The sequence below is a fragment of the Arachis stenosperma genome, chromosome 5 (assembly GCF_014773155.1).
Source record: "Arachis stenosperma cultivar V10309 chromosome 5, arast.V10309.gnm1.PFL2, whole genome shotgun sequence".
In the NCBI taxonomy this organism is placed as follows: domain Eukaryota; kingdom Viridiplantae; phylum Streptophyta; class Magnoliopsida; order Fabales; family Fabaceae; genus Arachis; species Arachis stenosperma.
Window position 1 is genome coordinate 141,159,604 of NC_080381.1, and position 24,019 is coordinate 141,183,622.

The 24,019-nt window shown below is 33.6% G+C and overlaps 3 protein-coding genes across 3 annotated transcripts; 1 reads left to right on the top strand and 2 right to left on the bottom strand.

The window, feature by feature from the left end:
• Positions 1 to 554: 554 nt before the first annotated feature.
• LOC130979463 (sucrose transport protein SUC8-like) lies at positions 555 to 2,937 on the bottom strand. The gene is made up of 4 exons (XM_057902909.1): positions 1,640 to 2,937; positions 1,431 to 1,494; positions 1,179 to 1,222; positions 555 to 964 (listed from the first exon to the last, which is right to left on the bottom strand). Exons 1-4 carry the CDS (start codon positions 2,894 to 2,896, stop codon positions 785 to 787), a joined length of 1,545 nt encoding a protein of 514 aa, XP_057758892.1. The 5' UTR covers positions 2,897 to 2,937; the 3' UTR covers positions 555 to 784.
• Positions 2,938 to 9,055: 6,118 nt separating this feature from the next.
• Positions 9,056 to 10,738, bottom strand: LOC130982104 (sucrose transport protein SUC8-like). Its single transcript, XM_057905962.1, has 3 exons — positions 9,509 to 10,738; positions 9,320 to 9,427; positions 9,056 to 9,235 (listed from the first exon to the last, which is right to left on the bottom strand). Exons 1-3 carry the CDS (start codon positions 10,736 to 10,738, stop codon positions 9,056 to 9,058), a joined length of 1,518 nt encoding a protein of 505 aa, XP_057761945.1.
• Positions 10,739 to 20,509: 9,771 nt separating this feature from the next.
• LOC130982026 (monocopper oxidase-like protein SKS1) lies at positions 20,510 to 23,932 on the top strand. Its single transcript, XM_057905843.1, has 9 exons — positions 20,510 to 20,767; positions 21,208 to 21,317; positions 21,403 to 21,673; positions 21,771 to 21,909; positions 22,010 to 22,376; positions 22,732 to 23,097; positions 23,189 to 23,267; positions 23,354 to 23,553; positions 23,677 to 23,932. Exons 1-9 carry the CDS (start codon positions 20,642 to 20,644, stop codon positions 23,774 to 23,776), a joined length of 1,758 nt encoding a protein of 585 aa, XP_057761826.1. The 5' UTR covers positions 20,510 to 20,641; the 3' UTR covers positions 23,777 to 23,932.
• Positions 23,933 to 24,019: the final 87 nt, after the last annotated feature.

Genomic DNA, 24,019 nt, shown 5'->3' on the forward strand with positions numbered 1-24,019 from the left:
GAAAACGCGTTAACCTTTAAAGCTTTTATTATTTGACTTCATAACCTCATCAGTCATCACACCCCGTTTATCACTCTTTGGTTATAAAAGGAAATTTATGCCATTTTTGTCAAAATATATTCATATTAATACGGAAAATCTCGTAAAACAAAAATTTTACAATTACCAAAACTTACTACTTTGATTTTAGTCAAATGTTAATCCTATCAAAATATTTCACACATAAACAGATTGGGATGAATTTAATTGCCTTTCCCTATTTTAGGCATAAAAAAGTTGCCAACTACTCTTAGAATTTTGTGTGGCCAAATAGTCAAATGTTAAAATAGGGAAAATGATGAAATGTGAATTTTGTAATTGAATTGCCATTAATTTTTTCGCAACTGAATTAATAAAAATTATTGTTAAGACCTGAAAAGGAGAATTGTATTACTGAAAAATCTTGAAAATTGATACTTGTTCATAAATAGATATAAAATTTATTTAATCATAAATGTACACAAAAAAAGAGGATTACGAAGAAGAGGATAGAAGAACATGGTAATAAGGTGCATTATTAGAACCGAAAAAAGACCAAAAACAAGCGATGAACATAACACAACTCTTGCAAGAACAGCGTTATCTACATTATTACAACAAGCACAATCCCTAATTAATCAATTAAAGCACCAAAGGCAATCTAAAATTACAGTAAAAAGTATGGCTTCCACCCCAAAAAAGGAAAAACAGAAGGGAACCTTGAAAATTAAATGCTCCCTTCTGATCTTCACAAAAATATTGCAACCTAATGGAAACCACCCATGGGAAGTGCAGCTTTAGCCGCTTCTGATTGCTTCGTAGACGGCAACATAAAAATTGCCATTATGCTACTCACGGCAGCCGCCACCGCACCTGCTACAAATGCCGGCAAATTACCACCTCCAAATAATTTGTCCCATGGTCCGCTGATTGATGCCACTATCATCTGTATATATCGTACATATGTAAATCTTGTTAGCTAATTTAATTATTTCAAATAAAAAAATTAACTTTTATGAATATTAAAAATATCTTCAAATAGACAATATATGATACACTTGCTCCAATTATAATATATATATATATATATATATATATATATATATATATATATATATATATATATATATATATTATATGTCTCATAAATATATTCTGACCTGTGGAATCACAATTGCAAGATTGAGAACTCCCAGAGATAAACCTGAACATTTTTAACACAAAAAAAAACGGGTCAATTCTTTTTCTCTGCAATTTCCCATATGAATAAGGTGGTTTTGACTACAAAATAATTGGTTTTTAACCTCTTCTATAAAGAATTTTAGTGACTTATATATTGCCTAATGCTTATGGTTTATCTATAAACAAATTTTATTTTATTTTATTTTTTTTACTGAATTATAGTGTGATACCTTGTCCTGCACCCGATTCACTTGAGTAGATAGATGCTAATGCAAATGGAATACTAAATGTTATCTGAAATTCAAACAAAAATATCATTAATTAATATGGATTAAAGTAAGAAATGAAATAAAATAAATAATCATTTAAAACAAGAATATATCCTAATAAATATAGCATGCAATTTGTATTATTCTCAATAATAATGAATTATAATTACCGCAAGAGGGATGCCGAGAACGGCAAAGAAAGACAAGGCTCCAGCTTGAACACCGGTGGAGGGATGACCAATATAGCGGGGGTTAAGATGGCGCTCATGCATAGCTACCTTACTGATATAAACAGTCATGGCCAAACCAGCGGCAAGGATTAAATTGACAATTCCCCATAGGTTCTTGGCGCCACCAACTGCACGTCCAATGGGCTCCACACCCAAAGACATAACACCCAAAACCACTGAGTTTATCAAAAGACCCAAAGCACCCTTCTGGACACCGTCTTTATACGCTTGATCCCCAACTTTCCCACCGTATACCTCTTTACCCATCCAATCAGTATTGTAAAGAAAGTATGAGAACCACGCCGACCAGTTTATTGCTGTAACTGCCATCAATAATAACATTGGCTTCTTCAGCCCCTTCAGTGCCCCTAACATTTCTCCGAAGCATGCAACCACTACGGACCTCTCATCTTCCTCTTCTCCCATACGTGATTTCTCACGTAATACTTGTTTGTCCTTCACATAGAACAGAGCCACACCCGTTAACACCAGCAGCAAGATGATCGAGAAGAAGAAGCAGCTTTTCAGGTCTGCGCAGAACACATCACACGCTTTTGTTTGCGTGAATGGGAACACTTTGTGGAGGCTGTCAATGGAACCCGCGCCGTAACCCAGTACGCTTCCTACCGCCATAAAGAATGAAAAGAACGCATTTGCCAATCTCGTTTTCCGTTCGTCTCCCGCGGCAAGGTCACCAAGAAACGCTCGACAGGGGCCTTGGAGCATGTTGTTCGCCACATCCAAGATCCAGAACCCGATCACAAAAATGGCTACCGCGCGTGGACGGGTTTTCTTGGTCAGATTGTCCCCAAAGGCGTGGCCAATGTCGGCGGCAAAGCCAATGAGAAAAACAGCTATGGCGACAGCAGCCGCGCCTGCAAGGATAAAAGGTCGACGGCGGCCGAGTTTGGATGTACATCTGTCGCTGTAGTAACCCACTATTGGCTGGACAATCATGCCAGAAATGGGGCCACAAAGCCAGATGAAAGAAGACCATTGGTGAGGTACTCCGAGAAGCTGGCTATAAGGTGTTAGGAGGGAAAGTTGTAGAGCCCAGCCAAACTGGATTCCAGCAGCGATGGAGGCCACCGCCACCAGCTTCCAGATTGGACTTGGCTGTTCTCGTGACCCCGATTCCAGCTGAAGGGAGTTATGGGTGTCACCATTCTTAATGCTGCTCTTGTTTGAGGAGCTCATGGCGAGAAATGTAGAAGAGAAAGAAAGAAAGGAGAATGGGGAAGGACTGGTAAGTATTTGAATGGAGAGAGAGCAGAGTGAGTGATGGTGAATTTATAAGCGGATGAAGAGGGTGAGGGGGTGTGTTATGTTGCATGGAAACGTCAGAGGGGGAAGGAAACAAAAAAAGAAAATAAAAAGAAAAGTGAAATTGAATTCCAATTAAAGTCGTCCTTATCCATTTATTCAAAGCTGAGTAATCCTCTTCATAAAGCTTTTGCCAATTGTCTAATGTCTACTGTCGCTCCTCCCTTTATTTTTACACTCCACATCTCTATACCATATTTGGTTCAAAATACTTTTATCAACTTGTTTTTGTAAGCGTGTAAATCTATATCATTAAGAATTCATTTTTTAAAACTATCAACCAATTTTTAAAATAGGGAGTGAACAACAGTTTAGGATTATTATTAGTTAAATAACTTGTGTTTTTAAGACATATTTTAAGAGAATAATAATATTTTTTTAAATTCTTTATGTATTTCATATATAAAAATATATAAAATTATCTTTTAATCAATTTTAGTAAAATTTTTTAAACTAGTCATAAAATATATTCTTACTTTGCATATTAGCAAATTAGTCAAAGTCAGTCTAAAATTTTCTTATTATATATTTAGTAATTACTTCTAAAATAGATATATAGTATTAAATATAATAAATATGCAATTTTAAATGTTATATGCATAAAATTATAGATACTAAGTTAAATAATTAAGGTAATTTAAGATTATTGTCTATTTAATATTATTGCTACAAAAATATTTGAGAGACAATAAAAATCAGTTCAATGAATCTAAAATTATTTTATTTTATATTTATTAATTTACTATAAAATAAATATATAATATTAGATGTAATAAACAGGGACGGACTTATCCGGGGCGAGTGGAGGCTCCCAACTTTTTTAAAAAATGATTAATAGTAATGAGTTATTAAATACGATTTAATTTTTTAAAAATTTATTTAGTATTTAATCTAATATAAATAAAAGTCCAGTCTAACTTAAATATTAATGATTTCTAATATCTAAAAAGTAAGTAATAATATTTAAAAAATATGAAAAGATATTATTACTAATATTTTTTAATTAAATAAAATTTTTTAAATCCCATAAAATAGATTTTTTTCTTCTTGTGAGTGTCTTTCTTGATTCATTTGGTATTAATTTTCTCTACTACAACTGAGAGTTCTTTTTCACCTATGAATATTGTGAAGAATAATTTAAAAATAAAATGAAAGATAAATTTCTTACTAATTGTCTTTTAATTACATTGAAAAGAAAATTGCTGAAAAATTTGACACAAATTCTATTATCGATGAATTTTATGAAACGAATAATCGACCACTTCGTTAATAAAAAGTATATACATATTTTTTGTACTTTAAAATATATTCTCTATCAGTATATTTTTGTAATGCATTTTACATTATATAATTTTTTACATAATTTTTTAATATTATATATATTATTGGCCTTCCATAATACTATTTCTTGGTCCATCCCTGATAATAAAAATATAATTTTAAATAATAGTAGAAATAATACATATATAATTTTAAATTATTATTGTCTTTTTAACAATACTATTCCAACTATACCCACTCCTTATTATTCTCGCATATCCAAAATAAATGTTCAACTATCATTAATCATTATACACATATATTTGAAAAGTGCTTTAAAATACCTTAATTTTTGAATAAATTTAATTGTGTCTACAAATCATTTCTTATCACTTATTATTCAACTTATAGTTTGGTAAGTTATATGCTGATAAACCTATTATTGATCAGCTACACGCGCCATGATTCGAATTCAAATATTACAAATCAACGATTAATATTGATATTACACAAACCATTCTTAACGTCTTTATTTCTTATTATTAGCGTGATCATAACCGATAATAACTAGTGACATGCTACACTTATCAATGAATTTAAAAAAAAAAAACATCATATATTTTATATATATATATATATTTTAAAATTCATTAATTATATATTAACTTAAACGTCAAAATATCTTTATAGTTATACACCTTTTTTTGACAGTCGATATATAACTCATTCTGCTTAAAAACTAAAAAAAAGGATTTGTCTAAAATCAGTCAAAGTGTTTTGAATTTATTTGATGCACTATAAAATTTGAACCATTAGATTAAATTAATAAATAATTTAATGATTAGAATTTAATTTATAAATAACTTATTAAGAATTACACTAAAAAATAACAAGTCTTTTGATATTTTAAAATTGCCCTATATAAATTTTAAAATCTAAACTCATTTCTGTAATTCTGCTATTTGCTGCCAAAAGACCTTTGTGATCCTGGTGTTTTTTGCTCTACGCTCTTCTGCACCAGGTACATTCCTGGTTAAACCCAATTTCTCGTTTTCATCCAAATTCTCTTGATTCTCGATGCTTTTTTCTTCTGATTCCATCAAATTCCTTTGAATTCGTTTCAAACACAGTGCCTCTTCAGTTCTTCCGAAATCCTCCTCCGCGCCATGATTCTCCCTGCTCATCTACTCTCCACTAGCTCAGATTGAATTTCCAGATTTTAATGAGGTAAAATTGTTCAAATACTATCTACATTTATGTGGTTGTTTAATATTTTTTGTTATTAGTTTTATAATGATTTTGTTTTCTAGATTGTGGCTTCAGTAACTCTGGCTGATAAAGAGATTGGCCTTGAACGAGGTGGAAGTCAGTCCGATCGCATGTCATTATTATCTATGCAGAACCCTGATATCCTAAGTGTTAATAAACTTTTAGAATGTGGTAAAAGTTTATACACTTTTATATTTAAGGCTAGATGATTGGCTATTTGATTGTTTTTTCTATTGTTAAAGATATGCTAAGAGAATTATCGTATTGGCAGGTTTTGAAAATTGTACGACAAGTGGCAAGTCTCTCCATTTCTTCAGCTCTAGTACCTTATGACCAAATGAAGAACTAATGTGAGACACTTGTTACAGGAAAATAACAGAAGATGTCAGTTCTTCAAAATTTCAAATGCCAACAAGAGAGTAGAGTCTTTGTTCTTTCAAGTGATTATGAAATAAAAGTTCTCCCTCTGACAACTAAAGATAGGATGATTTATTATAATGTGAAAGAACAAAGTTTTCTTCAGGATTTGTTACTGAATTTTCTCATTAGTGTTTTAATAGCCTTAGAGTATGTGCTTCATTATAAGGATTCACACCCAGTGAAAAAACTTTCTATGTATTTACTATTTAGATGATGTCCTTAACTTAGTATTATTTAAAGTTTCAACTAATTCAATTAATTAAGAGATGATTTATACAAAGTTAATTGAGGTATATATAGAGGTCATGAATATTTTATAGACATGATTCACAATAGGATAATATGGTGTCATGTAATGGCAGTATCTACTTAGTGGAAGGTTTTGGTTTTATTGTTGTATAGGTGCAGTAGGCAAGGCATGTAGTTAATTTATTTATTTATTGCTGTTATGTGTTGTGTTTCTAATATTAAAATAATTGTGTGTATATATTTAATTTGTAGGGCAACAATCAAACAGTTGATCTTTCATTTTTAGTACTCTTTTCATTATATATGTGGTTTTTTGATCGAATATTGAGAATTTATTTTGTAGAATGATTAGATTTACCATAGATAAATTTTTGCTGTATACTTAATCTATTGAAACCAATTTTTAAACAAGAATGCTTGTCTTGGGAAGCATTTTTGAAAAGAACCACTATTATATGTTTTCAACTTACCAGTATCACTCCACCCAAGTGTATTATTTTATTACTATCCTATATTCCTATGCACTTCATTAAAAAACAAATGCCTTTTTATTCATAATCATAGTAGTTCTACACTTCGCAAATAATATTAGTTATATCACCGATGCAAAGATAACTAGGACATTGAAATTGTTGGTTTTCAAAAATCAAGATGCCTATTTAGTCCCTCATTGATTTAGCACTTCAATGGATTATCAATTCCCAGTTCTCTTAGAACATCTTCTACCTCAGTAATCACTAAAAAGATCATTATTGCTTACAACCAAATTCGTCATAAGATATTGAAGATAACAGCTAAAAATTTTGTAAATGATGTTCTTCGTTATAATTCCCTTTGGCTTCCATTCACTCCATTAAAGTATTATTCGTTCATTAGTTCCCTGTTTTCCAGTGCTTTGCTTATTTTGACCATGACCATGGGAAAAAAGAGAAGCTTCCACACATGCAGTAGTCATGACCAAATAGATAAATATAAAGTATGTGCTGTACACTTCCTCAATTCCAGAGACTAAGAAATTATATCACAAGATGTATGAGTACCTCATCTTAGTATTGATTCTTATGCACGTTACAATGTGCATAATTTCATTTTTCGTAATTATATTATTAAAAAGGAAAAGTTTAGGGGCCACCAATTTTATTACATTTTGGCCAGCATGTAACTAGCAGAGAAATGTGAGCCATTGGATGAAATCTCACACTAATCTCACACCATCAAATCATCATTAATGGCTAGTTGATGACTACCAATCACAAATATTGCTGGCCCCTAGCATTGCTGAAACAAAGATTCCGGCAATATGCTGATACCATATGGGCTTGTAAGCAAGTCATTTATGATTATTGTGAACAATGCATAAACTTCTTGAATAGACAATCAATGGAGTGTGTACATTTCATTTTTTGAGAAGTAATAATAAACAGCATCAAAATACAAACGAAATTCCTATATATTAGAAAAGATACGATGGCTACATCAAATTCTAGACGTTAATAGTAAAAAAAATTAGTGACTGCCATTAATAATTGGTCCGAATTGATGATGTTTCTAACCGCATTGTTAGATTTTCATCTTCCAAATCATATTATCAACACTGTAATTATGAAATTTCTCCAATGCTTAACTGACAGAACCTGTCCTCAAATCTTCCAGATCTGCTTGACAAGTAAACTAATCTCAAGCAATAAGTTAAGTTTTCCTACTAAGATGTCTCACAGCTTCAGCTGACAACTTTTCATGCTTCAATGTGGAACATATTCTCATGTTTTTATGATCATTTATTTCTGCATGAACCTATGGATTGTATTAGCAAAAGCCTTTAATTAAGTATCAAAGTAAATTTAACCAGGAACAACATCTTAATGAACACAATTCAAGCAAAAACTAAAGATTACTAAAAGTAAAAAGATTACTAAAACTTCATTTGTTATTAAAGATTACTAAAAACTCCATTTGTTACTAAAGATTACTAATAATAGTGGATTATATTTGGTGTTAAAAAAAACCTTAGATGATAAATCGAAATTCTAAATTTAATACTAGTTTCTATATGACAGATCACTTAAAAAGTATATTAATAAATAAAATTTCTATTCGATTCTTGTGGATTAGTATCTTTTCTTTGCAAAGTATTGTTATGAATAATATTCAAGTTTCTTCAGTAGATAATATTTTTAATATTTTTATTTTAGTTCCAATATTTTTAACTAATTGTTTTAGAAAAAGAGAAAATTATAAAATAAATTTCAAAAAATAATCTTTAAGATTTGAAGGGTTTATAGATTTTTTTTTTCAATATCCAACTCTTTATTGCTAGAGCATTACTACTCTTTTAGTGGCTTTGGAAAGCAAAATTATTGATGAACTGGAATATATGAGCACAATTATAATAATAAAAAAAATGGGCCAAGAGCTATTAAAATCTAAAACTTTTCCTATGCGTATATGTGATAGATAAACAACAAATGTTTGCTGCGAAGTTAAAGTTGAAGAAGTAAATAAATAAATGCATAAAAGACCAACCAAACTTAACACACAAGAGATAAATTTTGGGGCAAGGCGTTTGAGTATATTCAATCCATCTCACAAGTACACTTTTGGAATATGAATTACGTAAGAACTTATTCTATCATCTCAATTTAGAGAAATAATGGGAACAGTAAGATTGGACCTTTTGTCTTAGTGATACATACTTCAATGTACATAAAAAAACTAGATAGCACTCACATAATCATCTTAATATGAACGTTCTGTATTTTATGATGAACATTCTGTATCTTATGCGAAGTGTTATTCAAAAGGGTCTCTTGTAGTGAATTTCCTACTATTTTACGATTAGTGTCCGCCACCAACGACCATAGAAGCTTTGGCTGCATCAGATTTCTTTATGGACGGAAGCATGACAATTGCCATTGCACCACTCACAGCAGCCGCTATTGCACCCATCACAAATGCAGGCAAGTTCCCACCACCGAACCAGGCATCCACTTGTCCACTTACTGTTGACACTATCATCTACATACACATTTTATATAATATTAGATATCTTATTAAATTAGTTCCATAATCCCGATTAATTAAGAATATATATATTCAAACCTGTGGGATCACAATGGCAAGATTGAGAACCCCAAGAGACAAGCCTTGGCCTGCTCCACTGGTGGCTGAGTAGACTGATGCTAGAGCGAATGGAACGCTGAAATTGATCTGAAAACAAAAACAGACCACCGCATAAGCTAAAACGAATTCGATAAATTAATGAAAGGAGAAAGTAGGATCGATGATTACCGCAAGTGGAATACCGACGACGGCGAAGAATGTCATGGCACCAACCCTTACGCCGGTAGCTGGAGGAACATAATGGCCGGCACGATGGCGATCAAACTCAGCGACCTTGGTGATGTAAATAGTAGAAAGCAAACCACCGGAAAGGATGAAGTTAACAATACCCCAAAGGTTCTTTGCTCCACCCATGATTTTGCTAGCCGGTTCAACTCCCAATGACATAACTGCCAAAACGATGGCGTTTATCATCAAACCCAACGATCCAGCGCGGACACCCTTGTCGTAGGCCTCGTCACCCACATTACCTCCGTACACCTCCTTTCCCATCCAGTCGGTGTTGAACAAGAAGAATGGGAACCAACCGATCCAGTTGATGGCTGTTACAAGCATCAAGATCCACATTGGCTTCTTCAGCTCCTTCAACGCCCCAACGATTTCTCCAAAGCATCCTGCCGAACGAGAAGAGTCCTCAGTGCCTTCAATGTCCTCATTTTTCTTGGCCTCTGAGAGGGGAACGTCTTCAACGAAGAACATGGCGAGGCCGGTCAGGGTAAGGAGGAGAAGGATGGAGATGAAGAAGCAGCTCTTGAGGTTAGCGCAGAACTTTTCACATGCCTCCGTGTTCGAGAACGGAAAAGCTTTGTGTAGGTTTTCATATGAACCTGCCGCGTAGCCGAGGATGTTACCTATCGCCATGAAGAAGGAGAAGAAGGCATTGGCCATTCGGATCTTGCCTTCGTCTCCGGCAGACAGGTCGCCTAAGAAGGCGCGGCAAGGCCCTTGTAGCATGTTGTTGGCCACATCTAGCACCCAAAAACCGATGACGAATAAGGCAACAGCTCGAGGGCGGGTTTTCTTCGTAATGTCGTCGCCGAAGGAGTGACCGAGGTCAGCAGCGTATCCGATGAGGAAGACGGCGATGATGACAGAAAGGGCTCCAGTGATGATAAAAGGTTTACGACGGCCGAGTCTTGAGTTGCAACGATCACTGTAGTATCCCACAATAGGCTGGACTACCATCCCGGAGATGGGCCCACACAGCCAAATGAAGGAGGCCCACACGTGTGGAACCCCCAACAGTTGGACGTATGGTGTGAGGAGGGAGAGTTGTAGGGCCCACCCAAACTGAATGCCAGCTGCAACGGATGCAACTGAAATAATCTTCAAAATGGGTGTGATATTCGTCGTTGTAGCCGTCTCCAGCTGAAGTGAGCTCTTCGTTGGGGACTCCATTTTAGAAACACGTCCCTTCTGTTCCCTTCGGTTCTTGGTTTTCCTTTGAAGCAAAAAATGGATTAATTGCTTCGGAATTGAATCAGAGAAGGACTCGGAGTTGTTGCTTATGGAGAACGAATGAGAAGTGCTTTAATTTATAGTTTATGCATGCATGGACAACTCCAAGCTCACCTCAAAGTAATGGTTGTTAACCGATAATCCAGGATAGCTTAATGATTATCTTAATTCTTAATATGGTAACACATATATCACGTTTTTCAATGCTTAGCTTTGAACCAGTCTGGCCATGTCTTCCTCAATCATATATGATCCGAAACCGGAGCAATAATGAATTGTTCATATTCCATTTTTGGATAAGTAACCAATTCCATCTCTACAAAATGTTTTTTCACTTATAACAAGGAGAGAAAAAAAACAGACGTAACTATATATCCATTATTTATTTATTATTGAATTGTATAAATTATAAAAATAATTAAATATATTTATTGATGATATATCAATACACACTTTAGAAATCGACATAAATTATACTTGTAATACTTTCATTGTCATATCAATTGAAAAATGAATCTACCAAAAAATTAAATAAATAAACATCGAGTACTCTTTTTTATATTTATCTTTTTTTATTTAATATTTTTTGTACTTGGAGATTCAGATAAAAATCTAAATCAATAATTAACATTTGAAGTTTATTTAATTAAATAAAGATATACATACTTCATTTCATTTTCTCCCATATCTGATCATATTGGCCATCTTCGAAGAACACCAAATAATTATAACTTGATAGAGAGAAAGCTACTCAAAATTCCAAGATTCATTAAGAATCTGTTAATAAAATTAAACATAATCAGTTACTTGATAGACAATTCTATTTGTTAGTTACTTGAGAGTGAAGTTAACCTCGTGTATTAATAAATAAAATATAGATAATAATTATTCTTGCAACTTACGGCACAAGGTATAATTTAATTTGTCCAATTGTTGCTTAGTCATCGAGACATTGTTTTATTTGGCGGGAATATATACCTGTAAAAGATATTTCTATATCCAAATCAATGTTTATATATATTGAAATCTATAAATCACTATCAGAAACACGAGAATTTGTCATGACAAAATGTCCACGGATGCATTAAAGTGACAAAATTATATTACCGTGCTTGAAATTTGCTACGAAAAAGGGTTCTGTGGTAGAATTGTGCTTTGGACTTTTCGATTTGCCACCATGACTAATTATTTGGGCGGCCAAACAAATTACATTGTTTCCTCCATTGTTTTTTATTTTTGTTGGATTATTCTCTCTCTATTTTAATTTTTGTTCTTAGAATTTTCCAAATCAAATTTCTAATTTTTTTGCTTCAATTTTGTGGGTGTCATCTGATCTCCTGAGTGTGTCTCGCTATCGATATCGTTTTCTCCCTCAAATCCAACCCCCAATCTCTCGTTGTCCTTGCTATTGTCTACTGGTTGCTTCTCCTTCTACAGTCTTAACTTTGCTCACGTGCAAGAAAAACGAAAGTGTTGCTATTGGTGGAAGATGGGAATCAACAAAAGTAGCGAATGCTGGAACCGTGAAGTTCCTGAAGCACAAGGAAACTAAAAATGTTAGGTTCCTCGTCAGGCAATAATCCAATACACTCAAGATCCCATGAGTGTGCAGGAGAACTCCGGATACAAAAAATCATGTGTTTGGCATTTCAGAGACACTACTGATAGTAAATTAAAAGATGTGTCTTTTTGCTTTTGGTTTCCATCGATTGAAAGTAAGTACGCCTTTTTTGGGTGTAATTTATGAACCTAATTTGTAGGGTTTATTCAACAGAGTTATAAGGAGTATGAATTGTCAAAGAGGGATACTACTGATTTAGGTAACAATAACTAATCTTAATTCATGATTTATACTTCTCAAAGTTTTAATTAAGCTTCACTTTTAATTTCTCTGCAAATTGATTTTTCACCATATTCTTAAAGTAGTAATCATGTATGAATTATTAGAGGAATTGAATTAACATATTTATTGATTATCTTGGTGTTTGGCTTTGAATTCAAGGCCCTGCCCGTTTCATTACAGTGTAATCCAAAGGTTCTGGTAGCTTTTTCCTTGTAACTAAGAGAGTATTTAATTCAAGGATAAAGTAAAAAGGATAGGTGTTAGATTGCAAATGCAACTAATAATATTGCTAGTGATATAAGTTGTTAATTTTTTACTATTAGTTACTTTTTGTATTTATGAAATGTGTGATTTTGTAGTTCTTAGTTGATTGGAAATTAATTTGTCTATATTTGATCTCTAAATACTCTTATGATTGCTATACTAATATTGTACAATTATTATCACTACCTATACGAAATATTTTTTTTATAAAAAAAAAACCAACTTTTAGGTCGTAGGCTAAAAAATTTATTAATGAGTCATTTTTTTACGTTATTTCATATTATTTGTATTATACAATTCTTTTGTTTGTGGAAATTTTTTTCGCGCGATAAAGAATTCAATTTTTGAATAGATTCCTATCTATGTTTAGATCTCAGATAAATGAAATTTTATTGACAAGACTTTTCTATTATAACCAATGTTTTATTATGAATAATTCTGACAACTTCAAAAGAAAAAGATGATACTTATTAAAAAGATAGTGTGATTTGATTTTTTTTTTATCAATCTCAGTTTTATATAAAATTAAATTATAAAAGACTACTTTTTATTTATTGTGATAAAATTCGTAATTAAATGCTAAGAATAAATCTGCAATTGCAAAATGTTAGAATTTTGCCTTAAAGATAGTACTTTTTACTTACTGAGAGCACTAGCTAATACAGAACTTCATAAATTTAGAATATTTATTCTTTATTCATTATTAATTACTAATAGGGCATAAATTAGACATTTTTTTTAATTTGACATGTGTTTTAAGAAAGGAAACAACTTAAAAGTTTATTTTAATATTTAAATTATAAAATTAATGATAAGAACATTATATGGATTTAGTTAATAAAAAACATTGAAAGTCAGAGGGTGGAATCTTCTCGCAAGTACTAAGGGTTTTAGACGGTACTCTTATACATGGATTCTTCATACAAGAACTTGGGATTTTCACTATACTCTTCAAACCCTATCACCAAAGATAATGCATTTGCAAATGAATCAAACTAATTAACTAACTGCATATGTGAAATAAAATAATAATTTAATTAAAAATAATAAATTATTTAACCTTTTATTGAATGTTATTGAGACAGTTTTTTTTCAAAAGTTTCGGCTAATTTCTTACCCTATTCATTCATTCAATTTCTTTGGATAAGCCTTGTTTAATTTCCTCCTAAGCTGGCTAGGCAATTAAATAATGTTATGTATATGTAACACAAAAGTCAAAACAATGCGAAATATAAGCTGACTATTGCTTAAATTTTAATTTATATATACAGACCAACAAAACAATGAAACTAAAAATGTGGAGCAAGAATACTCCCTTCTTTTTCCTTAAATTTTGAACTTTTGTGGCAATTTTTCGGTGGAGATGACGATGAGTCAGTGTTGACGAGAAAATCCAACATTTGCTTACATAAGTTTGTTGTTGTAGATAAGATATGAGCTTCCTCTTAAATACATGTTTCACCCTTTTAATTAATCGTCATCTGATTATTTTTTAATAAAGTTTTTGTTTTTTGTTTGTTTTTAGTATATATGTCCATCAAAATATAAATATAAGAGTACACCGGAATACATATATGTCCATCAAAATTAAAAATTTTGTTAATTTTATTTCCGTTAAATTTAATTTGAATTTGTGTAAAAATAAAAATGGATATTTTTAAATCACTCCGAATACCACATTGTTACAAATTTAGTTTTATTATTATACATATTGAATTTTAGTTTAAATCAGAGTTTTGTAATTTTTGAATTTTGTTTAAAGATAGTGTTAGTTTTTAATAATTCTAAAAGAAGAATGAAAAAGATAGAACCGGTGATATGGTGATGCTAAAATTAAATAATAAAAAAAATTAAAATTTTAGTATAATAATAAATTGCGTATTCTACTTTGTCTAACTACAGTTAAAAAAAGTTGATAAAATGATCAATTTCAAAAGACTTTATTAAAATTAGAATATTCAAAAATGTATTTAATTGCATTACTAAAAAATTTATTTTTTATGGCTAAATATAACAAGCTAAGTATTCTTGAAACATTTTTTAAATAAATTCTTAATTAATTTAAGTAAATTAAATGATGAATAACAATAAATTCTTAATTAATTCTTGAAAATTTTATTTTTTTCTCTATTCTATTTCTCTCTCTCCTTCTTTTCTTTCTCTCTCCTTTTCTCTTTCTTTCTTCTCCTTCGTCTCTCTTCTTCTTCTCTTTCTCTCCTTCCTTTCTCTCTTTTCTCTTTCTCTCTCAGCCTTTTCTCACTCTATTTCCTCTCTTCTTTCTCTCCCTTTCTTTTCTCCAAAACAAGGGAGAGAAGGAGAGAGGGAAAGAGAGAGAGGAGAGGGAGAGGGAAGGAGAGAGAGATGGAGAGGAAGGGATAGGAGAGAGAGAAATATGAGAGAAAGGGATAAAGAGGGAGAGAGAAAGAAATGGGATGGGGAGAAAGAGGGGTAGGGGAGAAACAGAGAGAGATAAGGATAGAGGGGGAGAAAGAGAAAAGAAAAAGGCGGAGAGAGAGTGAGAGAGAGGAAGACAAAGAGATGGGAGGGGGAGAAAGAGGGGGAGAGAGAGAAGAGGAAGAGAGAGGAAGGAGAGAGATAGAGAGAAAGGAAGGGGATAGAGGGAGCAAAGAAGAGGAAGAAGGGAAGGAGAGAGAAGGGAGAGAGAGGAGGGAGAGAAGGAGAGAGAGGGGGGAGAGAGAATATAAAATCTAATTTTATATATGTTAAGAGAGAGAGGGAGCGAAAGAGAGAGAGAAGGAGAGAGGGAGAGAAAGAGAGAGGGGCGAGAGGAAAGGAGAGAGAGGAAGAGGGATATGGGAGAGAGAGAATGAGAGAAATGGATAAAGAGGGAGAGAGAGAAAGGGGGGAGGGAGGCAGAGAAGGAGAGATAGAGGAAGACAAAGAAAGGATAGGTGAGAAAGAGGGGAAGGGGAAGAGAGAGAGAAGAAAAAGAGAGATGAAAGAGAGAGAAAAAAGGAGGGGGAGAGATGGAGAGAAGAAGAGAGAGAGAGAGAGAGGGGGAAAGGGGAAGGAGAGAGAGGGAGAGAAGGAGAGAGAGAGGAAGAGCGAAGGGAGAGAGAGAGAAGGAGAAAAGGGAGAGAGAGAGAGGAGAGGGAGAGAAGGAGAGAGAGTGTGGGAGAGAGAGAAGGGAGAAAAAATGTAAAAACTAATTTTATAAATGTTCAAAGTTAAAACTAATTTTAGCCTATAAACTAGTTTTAATTGGTTTTTTCAATTAAAATTGTTTTTATTTTTATGAACTAGTTTAAACTGGTGTACTGTATTGTAAATCGATTTAAAATCAATTTCTTATGTGACAAAGCAGTTTGGTTCATTTTTTAAACCATTTAAAATGATTTAATGCAGTTTCAGTTCAGTTTATGAAAAAACTGAACCATGAACACCCCTAACTGAAATGAACATTACTGGAGAGAAAATATTGTAGGATGCGTATCAAAGATTCTTAGATATAAAAACCCAGCATGCGAATTCTCCTCATGTAACATGGATAATAGTATATATCTTATTTAATCAACCAGTGATAGTAGTTATTAATAAAGCCTTTAGATAATCAGATCTCCAAATAAATGACCTTGTATAATGTAGTTGTTCGTTTTTGTGGCGAATTTACAAACCCAAGAGCTGAAAGTCGAAAATTCTAACTTCAACGTATACAGAATTTCGGATGGATAACCTGTAACACACTCAAATACTAAAGCCATAATGTATTAGGTGATATGGAACTTCTTGTCTTTATCTGTTAAGCACATTTTTCTTTTTTATCGACTTCTTTTAATAATGTCGTTTTCTAGCATTTAGTGTCTTTAAATTACGTCTTTAAGTTTGGATTCGATGGTTTTAGACTCTGTTACGCTACTACTGTAGCGCGTTTAGTGGGTTATCGTAACGTCCGATTCTCATTTACTTAATATTACGATGTGTTACTATTTATCTAGAACAGTAGCCTATATTCTTTAACAAAGTAAAAATAATAATTAAATATTTTTCGAGTAAATATCTGCTACCATATGACAGACTTTCAATTTGCATAGAAAAAATATTACTAATATTTATTTGAGGCTGATAATATTTTTTTTATTGGAATATATGCATGCCTACTGCCTAGGAATTTAAATTTAGGATACTGCTCATGTGGATCAGTCATAGTCGTTAATCAGTCCACCTTTTAGTTAGTTCCACTTATTATTTTACGACTTTTATTTTTAGTATAGGAAAGTTTTCAAATGATCCAGTCACTTTTACTGGCACTTTGCTATGCCATACTGTAGTACCGTTAAGATATATAGTTAAAAATGTTGACGGTATAGATTTATTGGAATTATTATGGGTTAGAATCATAGAAAGATGGTGTAAGCTCTTCGCTAAACTTGTTCAAAGCGTCACCTGAAAAGCAACAGGGGTATTGACATTGAGAACAGATGTCATATGTTGTCAATTTATAGAGCCGCAGCTGTGAATTCAACTCACAAGTGGAGCCGCTGGAGTGAGTTGGATTTTTCTGGACTAAAAGGCATGGGCCTTTGATTTTTTTTACTAGTATCGAGATTGATTGGGCTATGTGAGATTTAAGTATTGATGGTTCTTTCATTAGTATTGTTGTGGAGCAAAGAAATCCTAACCAGAGCCAAGCACCATCACCGCTTTATTCACTCACTTATTCTTCCAACCCCATTCTTGAATCAGAGAGCAACCCTGCGAAAGTTGGTGACGTAACTGACAGTAGAGACAATAACATATCAATGCCCACCACCCTAAGGACCAGGGGTTGTTTCGTCTTCAGCTGCTGCTGGGAAAAAGGCTGTAGGAAGGCAGCGACTAACCTTCGGACGGGGACGACCTAGCGCGATGACGTTCACGCAGCACTGGTGAGTGTCTACCTTTAGAGACAAACGGCTCGTCCCGACGTGAACAGTCAGCTATCTGACGGCGACGACACAGGTTGCATGGGACACCACAACCGCCGTGCTAGAGGTGACACATTTTCAGAGACACAGTGTTCAGAAAGACACCCACAGAAAAGCAAGACGATGAGGGGTTAGGCCAACCTCCAAGACTCCACGGGTGGCTACTCATCGTAACCTTGGGCATTGGGAGTTTTGGAAACGACAAGGTTTTGAATTTCTTACCTAAAATAATTTAACCTTGCCCCCAATCCTTCCATGCATCATTATTATTACGGGCTTGATTTTCTTTTACTAAATGCATCAACAAGACACCAACACCATCATTATTCCAACAATGCCAACAATAGCATAACGTTTGCCAAAAAAAATCCATCTAAATTTTTATACATGCACCGATTCCTTTAATTTTGCTCTTCTTAGACCCACTGCCTCCCTGACAAAAAAATCAAACAAAGCCCAATTGGGCCCAGATCGTACATCAGCTGACCCAGATGGAATTTGGCTTCATTTTTTCTTTAAGCTCATCCCAGCTCCCTGTCCCTGTGGTCACTTTTCACTTTATTCCAGGGACATCAAGGATATTACACAACGTGCTACACGACAAAATTTTAAGCTGTAACCTTACCGTACGTAGATCATTAGAGTTCCAGTAAAGGTGACTAGATCATTTAAAAACTTTTCTATAGTTTATATATTTATACTTATGCAAGTAACTACAACTTATTTTACGTGGTAGTTCATGAAACATAAAAAAAAAAATTACTTTGTGAATGACCAATACATAAATATGTGGGAATAAAGTCTCAAACAAGATTATTTCCATGTTAAAAAGACATTCATATTGCTACTATTAATTAAAATTATCAGTATAATTAAAACATAAAAATATAATATCATCACTAAATAAATCATAAATTAAATAATCTTAATAAAGAAGTAATAAATTCTATAAATTAAAGCTCATACATTTTTATTATGTAATTGAAACATTTGAAAATGTTTGAGAATTTGATAAATAAAGTTTTTTCTAGCTAAAGTCCTTCTTATATATATGGATCTGAGCCAAAAGAAGGGGTGGCATTAGCTAGTAGTTAATTCAATTGAAATTAAAACACTTTGGTCATCGTAATAAAGTGCTAAATATAACTAAGAGTGCAGTACTGTTGTGCATGGAAGAGAAAATAAAGTAATAAACAATGGTGAGGGCTCGTTGAGATGTGACGAAATGAAATGCCTGTAATAGTTTTCCTAATGGCTCCAACCTCGTCCAAGAATAATGATACATGACATAATATAATTAAGATAGTAATAGGCAATTGCATTGCCTATGATACATATAAAGTTGGCAACAACGATATGACATGCTTCGATCCATTACGTGCATTGCTCTCAAATTGAAATACAAATATATGTAATCAATTAATTAAGTACCTAGCTACTTGCCTTGTCATTTGCCACAATGATCAATCAACGATCAAATTGCTACATATATGCAACAGGCATAAAAATTGTCACAAATTGCATGTATCTGATATTTAACTTATTAATTAAGACAACAGAAGCAAGCATTATACAAATCAGCATATTAAGTTGCACCAATAATAAATTATGACATTTAATTTATGTTACGATATTCTGACCAAAATTTTTTTTTATGGACATGGACGTAAAGTTCGTATAATATACATGGGTCCGTAGTCCTACCAATTACCATATGGCTGTGTTTATTCAGGCTCATGGGTCATCCCTATCAATAACATGAAGAAACTACAGCCCCAAAACACTAAGTCATAAAGCCTACACACTAAAGAGAATACACCCCAATACAAGTGTGCATGTATTTTCTATGGAGAGATTTTTCTGATTTTGATATCTCCCCTTGGAACAGAAAAGCACAATGTTTGAAGCCCCCGGCCCCATGGTCCTAAGTCACAATAAAATGGCCCATTTATTTCGGGCTTATATTTGTTAATTTTGTCTCACGAACTCTACTTTGTAAGCCCAAGAAAGCCCAAATTCTGTCGTCAGTTTTTCTATTCTGGTCAACACTTCTTAGTTTTGCGCTTTTGACCCCCCAATGTAGGGTTCTTGAACCACACACTGATACTGAAAGTGCTATCCATCTATATTTATTGATGTTATAAAATTCCTAATCTCTCACTCTGACAAAAAAAAAAAAAAAAGATGGCACATTGGTAGCACCAATTTCCCTCCTTTCCATAAGGTATACTAAGCAATATAAATCCCAACGGCATTTTCAAAACTATAGTATTAAATTAAGAAAGGAAAGCTTTTTTCTTGTGCTAAAAATCTTTCGTCCGCGTTGAAACTTGACGCAAAACACAGCAGTATTAAGCTCATGAATGTGTAACGACAAGTCACTATGAGCTGGTGCTGCTGCATCTTCATCATTTTGCATCTTATGATAATACAATGAATTGACCAATAAATAAACAAACAAACAAACAATAGACGCATTTGTTTCTTCTTCTAGATTAAGAAACTGCCTCATTTCTTCTTCTAATAATAATAAAAATCGAATACTAGTGAAGAAACCCATAAATTTAGCAAGTGATCTGGATGGATTTGTTATTGGCAAGAATAGCAAAATAATATCGGAAATTAATTAACGAAATTTTGTTTACCATTTTAAAATATTAGATTATAGAAATAACGTAACGGGAAGAGAGAGAGAGAGGACCCAAAACGCACGAAATACAAATAGTGAATTGGCCCGCTCAGTGGTGTAGTGTGTCGTTTTCAATTTGATTCTCTCTCATTCGTTTGTTTTGCGCACAGACACAGTCTCCCATGGTGACGACGCTTCTCTCTCTGCTTCTGCTGCTTCCATGCCTCTCTTCCGCTGCCGATCCTACCGTTAACGCTGACCTTCGCTTCTCATACAAAACTCTTTCCCCCCTCGGTCTTCCTCAACGGGTTCGAATATACATTCACTTCATTTCTCCTGCTTTTCTGTCTTTCTACCTCTTCAATTTCATTAATAATGCGTTTCCAACTAGTATTTCGAATTCAGCTCGTAGAACAAGGAAAAAAAAATCACAAGCTACATCTCCGTATATTTCGCTTTTATGTCTAAAGATTTGCATATGCTCAGTTGTTCACTTGTTCTGGTAATACATATTTCTTTGTTTTCCATGCGAGACTGAAGCTGTCTTGGCCTTCTAGATTTGGTGAACATTGTTTCGTGAGCTTTCATGGGAGATTTTTCGTTTTATTATTATTTTATTTTATTTTTGTTAATTTTCTATGTTTATTTTTGTACTTTTAGTTGATTTTGTCCCTAAAATTTAATATATTACGTTTGAAGAAATTTGGATAAGAATTTGGCTCACTTGAGTGATAAAATCTCTCTGCAGGTCATAGCTGTCAATGGTGATTTTCCAGGGCCCTTCATCAACGTTACGACTAATAACAATGTTAATGTGAACGTCCACAATGATTTGGATGAAGATCTTCTCGTTACATGGTTGCTTCCACTGTTACAATCTGTAATATTCACTGTGTTGATATATTCATGAGTTTAACAAGCTTTCTACAAATGATGTTGACAGGTCTGGCATTCAAATGCGCCGCGATGCATGGGAAGATGGTGTTATTGGAACAAATTGTCCAATTCCTCCCAAGTGGAATTGGACATACCAGTTCCAAGTCAAGGATCAAATTGGGAGTTTCTTTTACTTCCCTTCCCTGAATTTCCAAAGAGCCTCTGGTGGTTTTGGTCCCATTGTTGTCAATAATAGGAATATTATCCCTATTCCTTTTGCACAGCCAGATGGGGATATTTTCATCATAATTGGTGATTGGTATACCCAGACTCACACGGTTTGTATATCTCTTATGTTAATCTTTCATTTGTAAGAATTCGTTTTGAAGTGTGTTGTGATTTACTTGTATTGTTTATGCATATATGAAACTGTAGGCTCTGAGAACAACACTTGATGGTGGAAAAGACCTTGGAATTCCAGATGGTGTTCTTATCAATGGAAAGGGACCTTACCAATACAACACCACTCTTGTACCTGCTGGCATTGACTATGAAACAATTAGGGTTGATCCAGGTATTACTGTCACACTATTCTTCTTGTTTATCTTGCATTTTACTCTAGAAGTGGATGTAGCTGTTCGAATATTGACTAGAAGTACAAATATATTTGGCAGGCAAGACATACCGACTTCGAGTCCACAATGTGGGGATTTCAACTAGTTTGAACTTCCGAATTCAAAATCACAATCTATTGCTTGCAGAAACAGAGGGCCATTACACAATTCAAACAAATTTCACTGACTTTGATATTCATGCTGGCCAGTCATACTCTTTTCTACTTTCAACTGATCAGAATGCAAGTACAGACTACTATATTGTTGCAAGTGCAAGGTTTGTAAATGGTTCAGCATGGGATAGGGTTACGGGTGTTGCAATTTTACACTACTCAAATTCTCAGGGAAAAGCAAGTGGTCCACTTCCACCCCCACCAGATGATATTTATAACCCGGGTTATTCAATGAACCAAGCCAAAAGTGTCAGGTTTGCTACTGAGAAGCTCATATTGTAGGATTTTGCGGGTCATTGGAATTCTATACTGCATCGTTCGTTAACCTTTGACTGACTTTAATTGTTTTATGTACCGTATAAATAGAAAACATTTCATGTCATTAAAATCTACAATAACAGCTTGTTCAGGAATGTGCTAAGTCAGTTATGATTGTCTCTGTTTCATATATTAGTTATGCATAGCCTGAATAGTAGCATCTTACTATAATCTTTTATGTAGGCTTATATAAATCAGAACTCAATAGCTTATGTTTTTAGTTCTTTACACTTGGTGATTTCATTCTCTGGTTGACTATTATGGTTTGAATTCTCATACCTTGTTGTGCAGGCAAAACACATCTGCTAGTGGAGCTCGCCCTAATCCCCAAGGATCCTTTCATTATGGATCTATCAATATCACTGATACATATTTGTTACAAGTTGTGCCACCAGTGACCATAAAAGGCAATGTTCGAGCTACTATCAATGGGGTCTCATTTAATAAGCCTTCTGTTCCATTTCGGCTTGCTGATCTGCATAAATTAAGAGGAATTTACAAGCTTGATTTCCCCAGTAAACCGATGAACAAAGCACCAGTAATCGACACCTCTCTCATAAATGCTACTTATAAGGGGTTCATTGAGATTGTACTGCAAAACAATGACACAACAGTGCAGAATTTTCACTTGGATGGCTACTCCTTTTTTGTAGTTGGGTAATAATTGTCTTTCTTTATTGTTTCTTTTTTTTTTTCCTAAAGTACGATTTTATTCTTATCACTACTCATAATTGATTTTTTTGTTCAGGATGGACTTTGGTAATTGGTCAGAGAATTCTAGAGGTTCTTATAACAAGTGGGATGCGATTTCTCGCTGCACAACTCAGGTGTGTCATTGTTACAAGCATTCTTTGACACTTCCATTTTGGTGTGCTTTTGTTGGATATTCAACTCTTGTTTCACCACTGAACAGGTTTATCCTGGAGGATGGACAGCAATCCTTATATCTCTAGACAATGTTGGAACTTGGAACCTGAGATCAGAAAACCTTGACAGGTGGTTCCTAGGCCAAGAAACATATATGAGGATCGTCAATCCTGAAGAAAATGGTGAAACTGAGATGCCTCCACCAGATCATGTTCTCTACTGTGGCCCCCTCAAAAACTTGCAGAAGTACCTTCTTCAAACCCATTAGCCTTATATCTCATGCTTTCAAGTTGCAAGGACCATGCTCAATTTCATTTAGACTTGTCTTTTAGACTTTTACTAATTTTACTTAATTTATTATTCCTGCAGGCAGCAGAACCATTCTTCTTCTGCAGTCACTGCTTTTGGAGGGAACCTCCTTTTATCATTACTACTGGCACTTTTTGCTGCGATGTTCATGTGTAACTAAGGATTCTATTTGCTTTTGTTTGCTTTCTTACATTACTCAATTGTAGTTAATAGGCCATTTAGTGGAGTTTGATTACTAATTTCTTGGTATAAAAAAGTAAAAATACACTTTGATTTCCCCCCCAAAGTTGAACAAGTATATATCTACTCTAATTTTAATTTGTTATTTAATCACACTGTTTGAACAAAAGGTATCTCTAGCACACACTGAGATGATTTTTTGTTTCGCGTGGAAATGGTTTTT

Excerpts from the sequence above, each read along its gene's own strand:
- LOC130982104 (XM_057905962.1), bottom strand. The coding sequence starts at position 10,738 with ATGGAGTCCCCAACGAAGAGCTCACTTCAGCTGGAGACGGCTACAACG. Across the intron at positions 9,428-9,508 it reads TCGTCGGTATTCCACTTGCG|ATCAATTTCAGCGTTCCATT; the intron begins GTAATCATCGAT and ends TTTTGTTTTCAG. Across the intron at positions 9,236-9,319 it reads TTGCCATTGTGATCCCACAG|ATGATAGTGTCAACAGTAAG; the intron begins GTTTGAATATAT and ends ATGTGTATGTAG.
- LOC130982026 (XM_057905843.1), top strand. The coding sequence starts at position 20,642 with ATGGTGACGACGCTTCTCTCTCTGCTTCTGCTGCTTCCATGCCTCTCT. Across the intron at positions 21,318-21,402 it reads GAAGATCTTCTCGTTACATG|GTCTGGCATTCAAATGCGCC; the intron begins GTTGCTTCCACT and ends TGATGTTGACAG. Across the intron at positions 22,377-22,731 it reads AACCAAGCCAAAAGTGTCAG|GCAAAACACATCTGCTAGTG; the intron begins GTTTGCTACTGA and ends CTTGTTGTGCAG.
- LOC130979463 (XM_057902909.1), bottom strand. The coding sequence starts at position 2,896 with ATGAGCTCCTCAAACAAGAGCAGCATTAAGAATGGTGACACCCATAAC. Across the intron at positions 1,495-1,639 it reads TTCTCGGCATCCCTCTTGCG|ATAACATTTAGTATTCCATT; the intron begins GTAATTATAATT and ends TTTGAATTTCAG. Across the intron at positions 965-1,178 it reads TTGCAATTGTGATTCCACAG|ATGATAGTGGCATCAATCAG; the intron begins GTCAGAATATAT and ends CGATATATACAG.